Source organism: Ursus arctos, unplaced genomic scaffold (assembly GCF_023065955.2).
Source record: "Ursus arctos isolate Adak ecotype North America unplaced genomic scaffold, UrsArc2.0 scaffold_30, whole genome shotgun sequence".
Lineage (NCBI taxonomy): Eukaryota > Metazoa > Chordata > Mammalia > Carnivora > Ursidae > Ursus > Ursus arctos.
Window position 1 is genome coordinate 12,472,698 of NW_026622986.1, and position 15,259 is coordinate 12,487,956.

A 15,259-nucleotide genomic window follows, 5' to 3' on the forward strand; every position below is an offset into this window, starting at 1 on the left:
CAGTCAAGTAGAGAAAAAAATGATCAAGAAGAGCCATGGCCACTACTGAATAGTAACTTACTTTTACATTATAAAATCTTCTCATATTTATTTTATGTCATTTGAAGACGGTAAACTGAGATGTTTTCGTTCTATGGGAAGTTACTCCATTGCTGTAACTTTTGCTTTCTTTCTTTTTTTTTTTTCAATTTAGCTATTTCTTTTTTTTTTTTTATGATATGTTAGTCACCATACAGTACACTTTTTCTAACACATCTGTTAATTTTTTTTAGCTGCTTCTCTGCTTTGCATTCAGGCAGATGAACTACAAGAAGCTCTTACCTCCCACTGTGTGGTTACCAGAGGAGAAACCATCATACGGCCCAATACTGTAGAAAAAGCCACTGATGTCCGAGATGCTATGGCGAAAACTTTATATGGGCGTCTCTTTAGTTGGATAGTCAATCGTATTAACAGCTTACTGAAGCATGGCACGTCACTAAGGTAATTCACTGTCATTTTTCCACTAAAATACATGCCACACCATAATATTATCCAAAATGCTTAAGAGATTGCACATTATTCTTAGCTCTCTATCCCTCAAAATTGCTTCTTGCCTCCCTGCTAAACTCTAGCCTATCTGACTGGGTCTGCAAATCAAAATCCAATTTGCCCATTAGGATTTAATGGTCAAAATACTTTGTATGTTTGTGTGTGACCATCTGTATGATGCCAAGCTTTCAGATGAAAATGGGAACATTCAAGAATTTTCAAGATCTGTATATTCCACAAACAACCTCATTTTGTTAGTTATCATCTGCACTTCTGGCCCCTAAGTGGTACCCACGAAGGTATGACTTCCAAACAGGCAATTGGCGGAAAATCCCACGATAGCCTATTCACTACTTAGTAACTTTCCTTTCCATACACTAAAGGAAGCTGTCCAAATCTTAGATTTTTAAATGTTTTACAGAAGGTTTAAGAAACTAAAATAAGGCCATTCAAAGAGTTTAGTTCAATCTGGAAAGATTTACGTTAAGATTTTGAAGAGCCTGCTTTCTGTGCCAGGCTTTGCTGCTAACTTGTTGGGGAAGTCACTGCATTTCTCTGCATCTTGTCCTCTTCAGCTGTTCAATAAAGGCAAGTCAGTGGTCTTAATTGTTGGTAGGTGTCTTGGAGCCTTTTAAGAATCTCTTGAAAACTATGTTCTTCGCTCCAAAATAAAAAATGGACATATTTCTACATAGTCACCAAAATATGGCACATGACTGTGATTCCAGACCCTTGAAGGCCATTAGCAGATCCCAGTTTAAGAATCCCTGAATGAGGTCATCTCTAAGGTCCGCTTGGCTCTAACACATTATTAGACAAGTTAAATACCTATCTCAGTGGGATCCTGTGGGACAATTTTTTAAAAGAATAATAATTTTGACTAACCCAGCCTAAATTTATACTTACTCTTCAAAAATAGGAATTTTTCAGAAGTACTTGGATAGCATTGTTTTTGTTGATCCCGTAACATAGTGTTCTGTAACTTTGCGTTCTGAGTTCAGTCAGTTCTTCCAAATGCAGAGAGCGTCCTTCACTTCCCAGCATGCAGCTGATAGCGGTCATTTCTGATTCACTTCCTCACACAGCACTAAGAGTTAACCTAGGTTATATAAATAGTGAGTACAGAGAGATATTTGTACTCTCTCTCTCTCTTTTTTTTCCCAAGTAGGCTCCATGCTGGACTCGAACTCATGACCCTGAGATCAAGACCCAAGCTGAAATCCAGAGTCTGACACTCAACCAAGGGAGCCACCCAGGCGTGCCTGTTCCTCCTTTTTAAATTTACATGAAAATAACTTTGCAATGCATATATTTCTTGGGGTAGGGCCAAACTTTTGACCAAGTATCTAATTTTTAATGAAGAAAGAGGTAACAATTATGGAGGAGCAGGAAAAACATGCCTTTGGACTATTTAATTATAAAATAGTTATTTAGAGCGCCTGGGTGGCTCAGTTGGTTAAGCATCTGCCTTCCGCTCAGCTCACTATCCCAGAGTCCTGGGATCAAGCCCCGCATTGGGCTTCCTGTTCAGCCCTCTGCCCCTCCCCCCTGCTCAGGCTCTCTCTCTCTCTCTCTCACTCTCTCTCACATAAATAAATAAAATCTTTTTTAAAAAATAATAAAAAATAAAATAGTATTTCATTGCATTTTCAAGTATTTGATTATAAAATAAATTCAAATATATCTTTCTCCAGGTTACCATTTATCCTATATTAAATAATTATGAATAAATAACTCAAAAGTAAATAATGATTCTTTAAAAGAGGTAAAATATTTTTAGCAGGATATTTTAATTGTCCTAAAGTGAAAGACTAAAGATACTCTTACACAAAATTTTTGCTTTTCTGATATAGCTTTTATTGAGTGTATTTTTCTGTGCTCTGAGTGCTGGGCAGGTTTTCCCCACAATTTGTGACTGACTTAGGACTATGATCTTGCACCCTTGAACCCACAGGAGAAAGTATAGGAGCTGTTTCTATAGTACAAGGAAAATCATATATCTTTTACATATTTAAATTAATGCTACTTACTTTATATTCCATGGAGAAATTTTTCACTCTCTGTCTTGGTAGTAGTTTCTTAGCTAAATCACAAAAGTATCTTCTGAGATGCCCTACTTTACATTCCCTCTTAAGAAAGTAAGAACTCAAAATAATGCCTCTTTAATTTTTCAGTGGGAACGCTGATGAACTGAGCATTGGCATTCTGGATATATTTGGCTTTGAAAATTTCAAGAAAAATTCCTTTGAGCAGCTGTGCATTAACATTGCAAATGAACAAATTCAGTATTATTTCAATCAACACGTGTTCACATGGGAACAGGTAAGTCAGGGTACTATAATGATGCAGGCATGTGTGTGTGTTGTATGCAGAATTGTACTAATGAAACAGAACTTCAGTCATAGATTTCAAGCCTTAAACATATAGGCAACGGGAAGATTTTCTTTTCTCCATGGCCCATAGTAAAAACAAAAACAAAACCAGAAAGCAAGTATGAATTTAGTGTGTCTCAAAGTGTGATGTTGAATGTCCTCCTTTAAAAATCAATGCACCCTTCTGCAAAACTTAGCAAGTCTGAGCCCTTGTAAACAAAGAAGTTTCCTTTGGAAATTTAAGTAAGCAGATGTATCCAACTGTTTCTCTTTCTGTAGACTGCACAGCTGAAATCCTGTGTGAAATTTAAATATCCATCTGAAATGCATTAAACTCAGAATTCCGGTAGCTAGGCAACAGAACACAAGATAATGGGTTTGATGCAAATGCCACGAAACGGCAATTTTGTCAGGGTACAACGTGTAATTTATGATTCAGCCTCAAAAATCAGAGACTTACTTAAATTGCATTTGGCAAAGCTATAGTATTAAAATTATTCAAACTATTTTATCAAGTCAAAAAGAAGCGGTCATATTTTATATCATTTAGTATTTCATTGGTCTCCCTTTAATAATATGAAATTGTTTTGTGCTTACTGATTAGAACCAAAGTTTTTATTTAAATTTGAGATAAATTAGAGGAACGTAAACCTCTTTCGATTCAAAATATCTACGTTTATGGAGAATTTACTTTAAAATTGCATTATGAAAACACTAGTAGCAAAAGAAAACATTTAGATCTTGATATTTCTTGGGCCGATAAAAGGGATAAAAATGTAAGATCTTATCTGTGTTTGCACAGCTCCCATCTACCCCAGGATCTGTTCCATCAAATAGTCATTCCTTCTCTTCTTTCTCATTCTCTGTCTCTGGCTTTGTCTCTGTCTCGTCTCTCTCCACTCCTCTCTCTCCACTAGTGCTATCCCTCAGTCTAGATAAATAATGAAATCTTTAAAAATTATTAAGAACAAAAGCCCTTCTCCAACCTGCTTATTGCTTAGCCATGGCCTCTCTCTTCCCTTCACAGCCAAAATTCTTGAAGAATGTTCGGTATTCGTTGCACGGTATCGACCTCTTCCCCGCTGAGTACAGAGTCTGTAACATCTGGCTCTGACCACCCCCCCCCACCATACAGGAATGGGCCTTCCTAATCTCATCAGTCATTATTAGTATCAGAAACATTTTAGTCTCTACATTATCAGCCTTTCTGTAATTTTCAAACCTGTTGACAGATTCGTTTTTCTGGAAAACCCTTGCTTGGGCATCCCAAATACCATCTTTTTGTTACTCTTCCCGTACCGTCCCATAAGTTAGTAGTTCTGAACCCTGGCTGCATATTTGAATGACTTGGGTATCTTTGTAAAATCCCAGTGCCCAGACCCTGTCCCAGACCAGTTAAATCAGATCTCTTGGGATGAGACCCAGGCATCAGTATCTTTTAAAGTTTCCCAATCTATTCCAAGGTACAGCCATGGTTGAGAATTGCTGTCCTAAATGCTAAGTGCCCCAAAGAGTTCTGTCCTCTACACTCTTATACTCACTAGGAAAGATCATCTATTTCCATTATTTCAGTCATGCCCTTCATGCTAGTGATGCTTAAGTCCCCGTCTCCCACCCACCCCTCTTTTTTAATTCCTGACCTCCATTTAAGACAGCTTCCAGAAATTCATCCAGAATTGAACCTGTCATCTTTCTCTCTTATAGTCTTCTTCAGTGAGTGACATGTCTGTCCACCCACTTACTGAAGCCAAAAATGTCATGTTGCATTTCATTTCTCATTACTGAAATCCGGAAAATTCGTGAGACTTGTTCATGTTCCTCCCTCCTGTATGCTCCAGTAAAAATATTTGGTTTATAATTTGCCTTTCTCACTAGGCTGCAAACTCCTTGAGGTCAAGGATTATGTTTTAATTCATTTTGTATCTTCAGAGCCTGACCTATAGAGAGTGCTTGATAAATATTTATTAAATTAATGTCATCTTGCTTTAATGCCTCACAGTGTTCACAGAACCCATTCTAACCAGAGCCTGAAACAAGGAATTTTTGTTTGGACTTTTTTTTTTTATAATAATTTTTTATTATGTTATGTTAGTCACCATACAGTACATCCTTAGTTTTTGATGTAGTGTTCCACGATTCATTATTTATGTATAACACCCAGTGCACCATGCAGTATGTGCCCTCCTTAATACCCATCACCGGCCTATCCCAATCCTCCAACCCCCTCCCCTCTGAAGCCCTCAGTTTGTTTCCCAGAGTCCATAGTCTCTCGTGGTTCATTCCCCTTCTGTTTGGACTTTTTGGTAACGATCTATTAGGATTACCTCTTTCATAGAACCGGCTACATCATCATGTATTTCCTGTGTGATTAGTTAACAGCTCTTGTTGGTAGGTCTCTGTGATTCTTCTCTTTTGGGGGTTGAGGTTAGAACCTGTTTTTTTGGAACTAGCTTTTAAACCAATGTACAGAATTTTCAATAATTATTTGCTTTTCACTTTTTATAGGATGCTATAGTTTACAGTGCACTTTGATTGTCTTGAATTTTATCCGTGATCCTAATGCTTTTAATGCTTTTTGCCTTTGGGCTTGCTTCAAATAAAACTATTCTGAAAGGCTCTTTTAAATATCCTTGAGAGGCTTTCAAGACAAAACAACTCAAAATTGTCCCCAACAAATTAAAATTTCAACTAGAATCCAGGATTATACAAAGCAGTTGGAGGAATTAAGGCCATTCACAATCCTTTCAAGCGCCTTGCTAGGGTAGCAACCCAAGAATCCCTGCTTCATGCACAACATAATCTTACAGGCCAGGCATTGGCAGCTAAGTGATCAGGTTGACGAATGTGTGATCTGCTGGATATGGGATTAGTCAGTGATTCTCTAGATTTTAACATGTGGGTGCACATGTTTGGTTTGGTTTTTCTCCCCCCTACTCTGTCACTTCTCTGTGAATGCAAAAAGTGTAGCTGAGAGATACCAACTATAAGCTGTGTGTATTAGCTGTAGGTAGAGAACATGCTTATCCTGATTTCTATAAATGAGAAACAGCTATCGAGCTAAATCGTTAGTGAAAGCCATGGTCACACTTTCCTTGGTCAAATATAATCATAGGTTGGACCTGAGAGCTTCTTGATTTAATAATGCCATTATTGCTTATCACTAAGACATACTGGTCTCAGTTTCACGGACATGCGAATAATCTGGGCAATCTGAGCAAGACACGAGGCTCAGGCAACACCTTCACGGATGAGACAGCTTCTGGTTCTATTTAAACCAACAAACATTATCTTTACAAGCAGTCCTACAACATTGGGACATAAATAAAGGCTTCCTGAATGGGTTTTCTTATTTAGCCCAAGTTCAACTGATATGTAATATACAGTGAGACACTCCATCCAGCAAAGTTGGTTATGAAGGTATTTTGAATATCATTTTCCTATTACTTTCTTTTTGTTGTTATTGTTAATGTTATCATTGAGTGATTCTGAGCCAGGTGTGCAGGGCCAGCTTTCTGCTATTTTTTTTTTTTTAAGTAGGCTCCATGCCCAGCATGGAGCCCAATACAGGGCTTGAACTCACAACCTTGAGATCAAGATCTGAGCAGAAGTCAAGAGTCAAGACCCTAACTGACTGAGCCACCCAGGCGCCCCCTATTGCTTTCCATTAAAACAATAATCAATAGACTACAGTAAAACATTTTTAGCTAGAGTTTATGGCACTGACTTAATCCATATTTTGCTGGGTGGATAGTTTTAAATAACACATAGCTCCTGAAATTTTTCTGGAGTTTGATGTTCATAATATTTGAAGCTTCCATACTTTTCCAGCGCTAGAAGAACCGTTTTATATATATTGATTTTAACAAAATTTAAAGGGACAATTTATATCTTAAAACAATGGTCTGAAAACTAAATAACAATCACAGTCTCCACCCCTACAAATAGACATTAAGAGTATAGTTTTAATCTTTTAATATTCAAGATTCGAACTCTTCTAAATGAGTTGCAACTGAAAAATGTATCATTTTCCGTCAATTTTATTAATTCCACAAATAAGGTATTCATATGTCAGCCTCCTGTTACATTTGTATTAGTATTATTTTGATGCACACTGTTTACTCCCATATTTTTCAGAAAGCTTTTAGTTAGCATCTCAAAAGACAGCAAACATATAAGCTCATGCCTGATAAGGGAGGCATCTTTTTACAGTAGCCTTCACACTGAATCTCCACACTGACTGTGTAGCCAAGATTTTGCTTTTGTTTGGTTGTTTTTGTTTGTTTTCTGGCTTTCTTCCATGTGAGAGCGAGCACAACAGTAATCAAAGTGTGATAGAAGCTTGAAGTTCTCTTCAAGTTAGAGTCATGCTGAGGCTGTGGTAGGTGGGTTTTGTCCTTTCTTTTAATTGAGCACTATGGTGTGATGACTGTGGTGTAGCACATTCAAAAGAAATGAACCCTGTTCCCTAGAAGTTTGTTTCAAATCAAGGAGAATGAACCACCAACCGTTGATGAGTCACCAACGGGCATGAGTTTGAGTTGGAACAAATGCCATTGTTCTCTGGGGCCATTAGGTGTCCTACAAAGCATTATTCTAGAATCTTGAAGATTCGCTCCTCTTGCTTATACTCCTGCTTACATCTTACACCTAAGATAAGCATTCTTATCTGTTCCTACAGCACATCTTTCTGGCTATTAACTGAACTAAAGTTCATTTTTAAAATGAGCTATTAAGATTTGTTCTGTGCAAGGAGAAGCTGTTACATATATCATTTATATGTCCACCCATGGGTTTAGCATTAAAAGTCAGAAGTCATTTTATAAGCAGGAAACCATTTACAGCACATAATGGAAACAGTATCCGCAATTATGGCTCTGGCTTTCCTGGCAGTAAGCAATGTGTATTCATCTCCAGCTGTTTGTAGCCTCAAGTTTGAAGCTTCTGGAATTTTGAATATGGGCTCCAACACATAATTTGTGGCAATTACAAAAAACAAAAATTCATTCATTATACAGTATCTACACTTTCAACTTTTTTTATATTACAAAGTAAAAAGATCAGTCAGCTGATAAAAAAAAATGTGGGTAATTCAAAATAGACCCCTGATAAATGTCTTCAAATTATTTTGCTTGTGAAGTGTGAATTTTTATTTCATATCCAAATTTCTTCCCCATTAAACAAGCCATGTGTGTGCAGTGGTGGTAGCATTTGTCTTATTTTAGTTCTCCAAGTGATAAAGGCCATTTAGAGGCATTTTCTTTAAGCATTAAAACAACCATGCATTTAAGAAACCCTTGAGACAGCAAGGGACGCCTGGGTGGCTCAGTCAGTTAAGCGTCCGACTTCGGCTCAGGTCATGATCTCAGGGTCGTGGGGTCGAGCCCCATGTTGGGCTCTGTGCTCAGCGGAGAGTCTACTTGTCCTTCTCTCTCTCCCTCTGCCCCTAATCCCACTTGTGCTCTCTCTCTCAAATAAATAAATAAAATCTTTACAAAAAAAAGAAAAGAAACCCTCGATACAACAAATCTTGCTCTTTAAATGCTCAGTCAAGTTTTGGGTTACTGTTTGAGATCACATACGAATGTTCCTTAAACTTCTCACATACTAAGTGAGTTTGGAAGTTGATATCCAAGTGATTGGATATGTGTGGAGCATCCCTATAGCAGCTCCCAGCTGTGAACGTGTGGTCCTCTCCTGCTGGCTCTTGGCAGGCAGCCGCTTGGGCTCCCGTGTCCCCCTCATCCCTTGCCCCACCCCCATGCTACACACTCTGTGTTTCTCTTTTATCAATGAAGTTGGGTCAGCACCTTTAATGTGATGTGGGGATTTGTGGTACTTATTTTGATAATTTAGTATTGTCTTAAAGCATTTAAAAAAATATTTTCATTATGCTATAAAGTAATTTTTTAAAAAATACATAATAGGAAGCATAGATCCATTCAGTGACTCTAATTTTCTTCATGTCAGGTTAGAGCATACTGTTGACAAAACTGAAATAAAATTTTTTGGTAACTACCTCAGTGTGACAGTAGAGGAGAAATATTTTAAGGTGAGAGATTCTGCTATATAAAAAACTACATTTCTGAATTCCTAATTGAAGTTCTTCCTTATCATAAGCCAATACCCATCACCTGTTAGTAGAATATAAATTTGTAAGATCTTTTGTGGTTTTTGAAGAGTTTTCAAGAATAAGTATCATACACAAAAAGTTTTCTAGGTTAAGATGTTCACCTTAACGTACATTGTTTCTTTGTTTTTCTGAAAAAGGAAGCTGCTCCAGGAAACACCATTTAGAACATTTTCCTCCAAAGTTCATTAAATATATGTAAAATAAAATAAGTTTGTTTTATTACAAATTACCCAAAATACTTTCTCATTACTTGTCAAATTCTTAATCGATGACCTATGTCTTCCCAAGTTAATGATGATCAACATTCCCTATGGCTTCCTATTAACATTAATGTAAAAGTCAACAGGATCATTGAGATCCGCTTGAGGAAGAAACAGATTTTAAATAATTTTTATTTTACATCAAGAGTTTAGATTTTTACAACATGCATATCACCACCTTGTTTTCTTCATTTTTAGTTTTTACAAATATTTAGCTACTTCAGTGAAATGTTACTACTAAAAATACTATGTATATATAGAAAGAGAGTGAATGATAAAGTAAATGTGGTAAAATACTAGCAGTTGGAGAATTTGGGGAAAGGGCACATGGGAGTTGTTTGTACTATTCTTGCAACTTTTCTTTACCTTTGAACTTATTTCAAAATGGAAGGCTGTACAGTTTCTTTTTTCACTATAATAAAAATACTCAACTCACCTTAAGTAGTGATAGCACCCTGAATCCTAGATTTTCAACCTTTAAAATGTTTTTCCTAGAATGAAGATCATTAGAATAAGTAACTTCTTCTCAGTGGTTTCTTTCCACTGTGGGTAACGTTTCCATACATGTGTACACTCGTATGAGCAGTTGGCGAGTAGGAATTCTTTTACTAAAATAAGATGTCAGGGGATAAATGTGTTTATGTGGCTTCTTTCCCCTTGCACATGTTCTATCAACAGAATGTTTATGCATTCATTCATTAAGTTTCACCACACATTCAGGCAGTTTGGGCATTTTGAAATGTTTGAACCAGAAGAAACCTAAGCAGATCATCTATATGTCACAGATAAAAATGACTCCTTGTGACTTGCTGGAAGTCACAGACTGGTGAAACAGAGCCAGGACCAGAATCTGGATCTTCTGATACCTATCTGGGGTTCTTCTCACAAACAAATAAGCAAAGTTGAGAAGAACCAAAGACCTAACAATACCTCATGTGAAGGAAAGGGTGCTCCATTGATTTGAAAGAAAGGAAAGAGGAAGAGAGGGAGGAAGGAAGGAAGGAAAAGGGGGGGGCAGTCTTTCACATGAAAGGCCAAGGGGGATCCACATAAGGCCAGAAAGGAGGAACCTGGAGAGAACATCAGCACTGGGACAGGCAGCGACTGGGATGGCAGAGACTGGGATGCTGGACGAAGCAGAAACCATCTGAAAAGAAGGATGTAGAACTAACAGATGGAACAACTGAAAAAGAAAATATAACACCAGCAAAGAAATCCTAGGATGTGACCTCAGGGTTAGAATGGAAAGGCAGAAAGACTCTTAGCTCTGTGCTAAAGGACAGGGACTCTTTTTGTCTTAATTTCTACCTTCCCCAGGCCCACCTTCTTCTTCTTCTTTTTTTTTTTTTTAAGATTTTATTTATTTATTCGACAGAGAGAGAAACAGCCAGCGAGAGAGGGAACACAAGCAGGGGGAGTGGGAGAGGAAGAAGCAGGCTCCCAGCAGAGGAGCCTGATGTGGGGCTCGATTCCAGAACGCTGGAATCATGCCCTGAGCTGAAGGCAGACGCTTATTAACGACTGAGCCACCCAGGCGCCCCAAAGATTCTAAAATAGCTGAAACTATGGAGCAGTGTCAAACGATATACTCACCTACATGAAAGGGATATGACTTCATTTCACAGGCGTAAGTTCTGTGAAAGACCCCATTGCCCCTGTCGCTACTTATGTCCACCTTTTATAAAAGAAAAATATCATTTGAGCCAAATTCCTTGATTGAAACCCTGGTGATTTCAGGAAAATCTTTTTGAAACTTGATACTCAGATAAAACTATCAAATGGTAGTAGAAAGTATTCTCCCATGGTATAATGATAAGGTGGTGCTTTGGGGGGTTAGGTAGGACCTGTCTGTCTTTTACATGGTGATGTAGGCTGTCTTCACAAATACGTGGAAATTAAACAGTGTATTCCTGAATGACAGTGGGTCAAATGGAAATGAAAAGAAAAAGCTAAGTATCTTGAGACAAATGAAAATGAAAATACCACATACCAAAACATGGGATGCAGCAAAGGCAGTTCTAAAGGGACATTTGTAACAATAAACACGTACATTAAGGGGGAAAAAAATCACAAATAAACAAATTTAACTTTATACTTCAGTGAACTAAAAGAAGAAACAAACTAAGCCCAAAGTTAGAAGGAAGGAAATAACAAAGATCAGAGCAGAAATAAATAGAATAAAGACTAAAAGGACAATAGAAAAGAACAATGAAACCAGGAGCTGTGGTTTGTTTTGTTTTGTTTTTTAATAAATAAAATTGACAAACCTTCAGCTAGACTAACCAAGAAAAAAAGAGAGCGGACTGATGTAAATAAAATTAGAAATGAAAAGGACTTTACAACTGATATCACAGAAATACAAAGATCATAAGAGACTACTATGAATAGTTATACACCAACAAATTGGAAAACCTAGAAGAAATGGACAAATTCTTAGAAACATACAACCTACCAAGACTGAATGATGAAGAAATAGAAAATATCATCGATTACTAGTAAAAAGACTGAATCAGTAATCAAAAATCTCCTAACAGAGAGACGTCCAGGACCATATGGTTTCATTGGTAAATTCTACCAAACACTTAATTAATACCAATTCTTCTCAAACTCTTCCAAAAAAATAAAAGAGGAGGGAACTTCAAACTTATTTTATGAGGCAAACATTACCCTGATACCAAAACCAGGCAAGGACACTACAAGAAAAGAAAATTACAGACTAATATCCCTGCTGAGCAATAGATGCAAAAATCTTCAACAAAATATTAGCAAACCAAACCTGACAACAATATGTTAAAACTATCCTATACCATAATCAAGTGGGATTTATTACACAAGACCTGAAACTATAAAACTCCTAGAAGAAAACATAAGGGTAACTCCTTGATATCATTCTTGGCAATAATTTTTTGGATTTGACACCATAAGCAAAGGCAGCAAAAACAAAAATAAACAAGTGGGACTATACCAAACTAAAAAGCTTTCTGCTCAGCAAGGGAAACCATCAACAAAATGAAAAGGCAACCTATGCAATGGGAGAAAATATCTGTCAATCATCTATCTGATAAGGGGTTAATATCCAAAACATAGAACTCCTACAACTCAAGAGAAAAAAAAAAATCTGATTAAAACGTGGGCGAAGGATCTGAACAGACATTTTTCCAAAGACACACCAATGGCTAATAAGTACATGAGAAGGTGCTTGGCATCATTAATCATCAGGAGAATGTAAATCAAAACCACAATGAGCTATCACCTCACACCTGTTAGAATGGCTATCATTAAAAAAGATAATAAGTGTTGGTGAAGGTGTGGACAAAAGGGAATTCTTGTGCATTATTGGTGGGAATATAAATCACTGTAACCACTATGGAAAACAGTATGGAGGCTTCTCAAAAAATTAAAAGTAGAGCTGCCATATGATCGAGCAATCCCACTTCTGGGTATATATCCAAAGAAGATTCAAACAAGATTTCTTAAGAGATGTCTGCACTCACACGTTCAGTGCAGCATTACGCACAATCGAAACAACAATAGTGCCTGTCAAAAGATGGAATGGATAGAGAATATTATACACACACACACCACACACGCCATGGAATCTATTTAGCCATGAGAAAGAAAGAAATCCTGTTAATTGTGACAACATAGATGGAAACTTGAGGGCATTGTGCTAAGTGAAAATCAGAGACTAGAATGGTGATTCCCAGTGCCTGGGAGCTGCGGGAAATGGGGAGATGTTGGTCAAAGAGTACAGTTCCAGTTTGAAGATGAATAAGTCCTAGGGACCTAATAATGTACAGTGTGGTGATTACAGTCGATAAAACCATGCCATATTCTTGAAAGTTTTAAGAGAGTAGGTCTAAAATGTTCTCACCACAAAAACGAAATGGTAGTTAGTGATGTGATGGAAGTAGTTATTGACTCTGGGGCTAATCATTTTGTAATATGTAAGTCTATCAAGTCAGTACATCATACATCTTACACTTACACAATGTTATATGTCCATTATATCTCAGTGAAGCTGGGGGAGGAAAAAGAAGATAATTTCCTCCAGGAAAGTCACTCAGAATCCAGCTTCAGGAATGAATTTCTCTTTTTTTGTAAAGATTTTATTTTTAAGTAATCTCTAATCCCACCGTGGACTCAAATTCACAATCCCGAGATCAAGAGGCACCTGAGCCAGCCAGGTGTCCTCAGGAATAAATTCCTAAGGAAGATAGAGATAGCACATGATCAGGAGAACATGTAGAAACAAATGAGAAAGAGACAAAGCAACAAAAGTCAACCTGACATGGAGGATGTTTTCAGTGAAGCCCCTGAGCTTCTCCTCTGTGTAACTCTGATCTCTAGCGTCATGAATCCTCCGCAATATCACAGCAACGGACAGTGGTGTGATGGTATCTCCGAGCCCAAGAAAAAGTTAAATTATGTTTATTATTATCTGTTTCAGAATAGTAACACTGCGAATAGTAGCTAGCAGGCCTTGTGTAATATGTGCTAAGCATAGATCTACTTTATTCCCCCTCCAAACGGTCTTCTTAAATAGTTTGAGAGCGAATCAAAGAAATGCAAATACAACAATACGCTATCATTTTCACCTCTCAAAAATACCTGGAAAAGTTTTTTAATGCGAATATTCAGTGCTGGTGAAGATGTCGCAAGTTAGCGGTTATGTATGCAGGGCTGGTTAGAAAGCACATTGCTGCAAGCTTGAAAAAAGTCGGTCTAGAAATGCTCATCAGGAGCCTGTAAAACATTCACAAGTTGACCAGCTAATCTGTCCTAAAGATAAAATCCAAAATACAGAAGATGTACGTCAGAGCACTATTTAAAATAGGGTGTGCCTGCCTGGCTCAGCTGGTGGAGCATGGGACTCTTGATCTCAGGGTTGCGAGTTCAAGTCTCACACTGGGTGTAGAGAGTACTTAAAAAAATAAAAAATCAATAAAATAGTTAAAGAAGTAATCTAAAATGTCCTCAAATAAGAGAATGGAATAAAAAACTATAGTATGTAATCTCAGGTAGCCATTCAAATAATGTTCATGAAAATATATCAATTATGTGTCCTCCATTCCATTTTGTCAAAGGAAATGAAATTAAAATTGAATAAATAGTGTGATTTTTATTATCAAAAATACTATGCGTAGAGAAAGACTGAAAAGATTCCACTAAATGTTAAGACAGTATTTAGAGGAGATGAATTTGTAGGTGAATTTTAAGGTCTTCATGGTTTTTCCATATGTTAAATTTTATATGAGCATTATTACATTTATAATCAGAAGCTGGGGATTACTCATGCACACATGATTTAGTGTTTTCACCCCAGTCTTCCTCTATCTGGAAAACAGCTTTTCAAATGACTTTTAACAATAGGAATCCAGAAAGCTCATGTATTCCTCTGTCGGGGCTGCCATAAGATATCACAGGGAGCTGAAACAGTAGAAGTTCATTTCCTCACCATTCTGGAGGCTAGAAGTCTAAGATCAAAGCAGGGACAGGTTTGGTTTCTCCTGAGGCCTGGCTCCTCCACTCCCAGGTGTCTGCCTTCTCCCTGTGACCTCACGGGGCTTTCAGTCTCTGCAGTTGCCTCCTTGGGGTCTCTTCCTCTTCTTAGAAGGAAACCCATCCTGTGGGATTCCAGCCTCGTCTGTATTCCCTCATTTGACCTTAATTACCTCCTTAACAGCCCAGTCTCCAAATGCAGTCACATTGGATATGAGGGCCTCAACATATGAACTTGGGGGTGGGGGGCAGTTCAGTCCTTAACACTCAATCATTTATGTAACATGCTCAGGTCTCCCTAGATACTGAGCTCAATAATAGAGAGGTGAGTAAAAGTGCTTGTCCTCTTGGAGTTCCCATTCTAACAAGAGAGGGAGAATAATAAACCAGTAAAAATGCTAGAAATATTGTGAAAGAATTTTAAAACGTGGTTGGAGGGATAGAGGGTGACCAGCTGAAGAAGG

At 37.5% G+C, this 15,259-nt stretch overlaps 1 protein-coding gene across 1 annotated transcript in view; it reads left to right on the forward strand.

Annotated features, from left to right (window-relative positions):
- MYO3A (myosin IIIA) overlaps nucleotides 1-15,259 on the forward strand; it is a 240,290-nt gene that overhangs the window by 153,082 nt on the left and 71,949 nt on the right. The window contains exons 19-20 of the mRNA XM_048219508.2: nucleotides 273-483; nucleotides 2,706-2,853. Of these exons, the coding sequence (XP_048075465.2) occupies nucleotides 273-483; nucleotides 2,706-2,853 (359 nt within the window). The remainder of the gene's footprint in view (nucleotides 1-272; nucleotides 484-2,705; nucleotides 2,854-15,259) is intronic.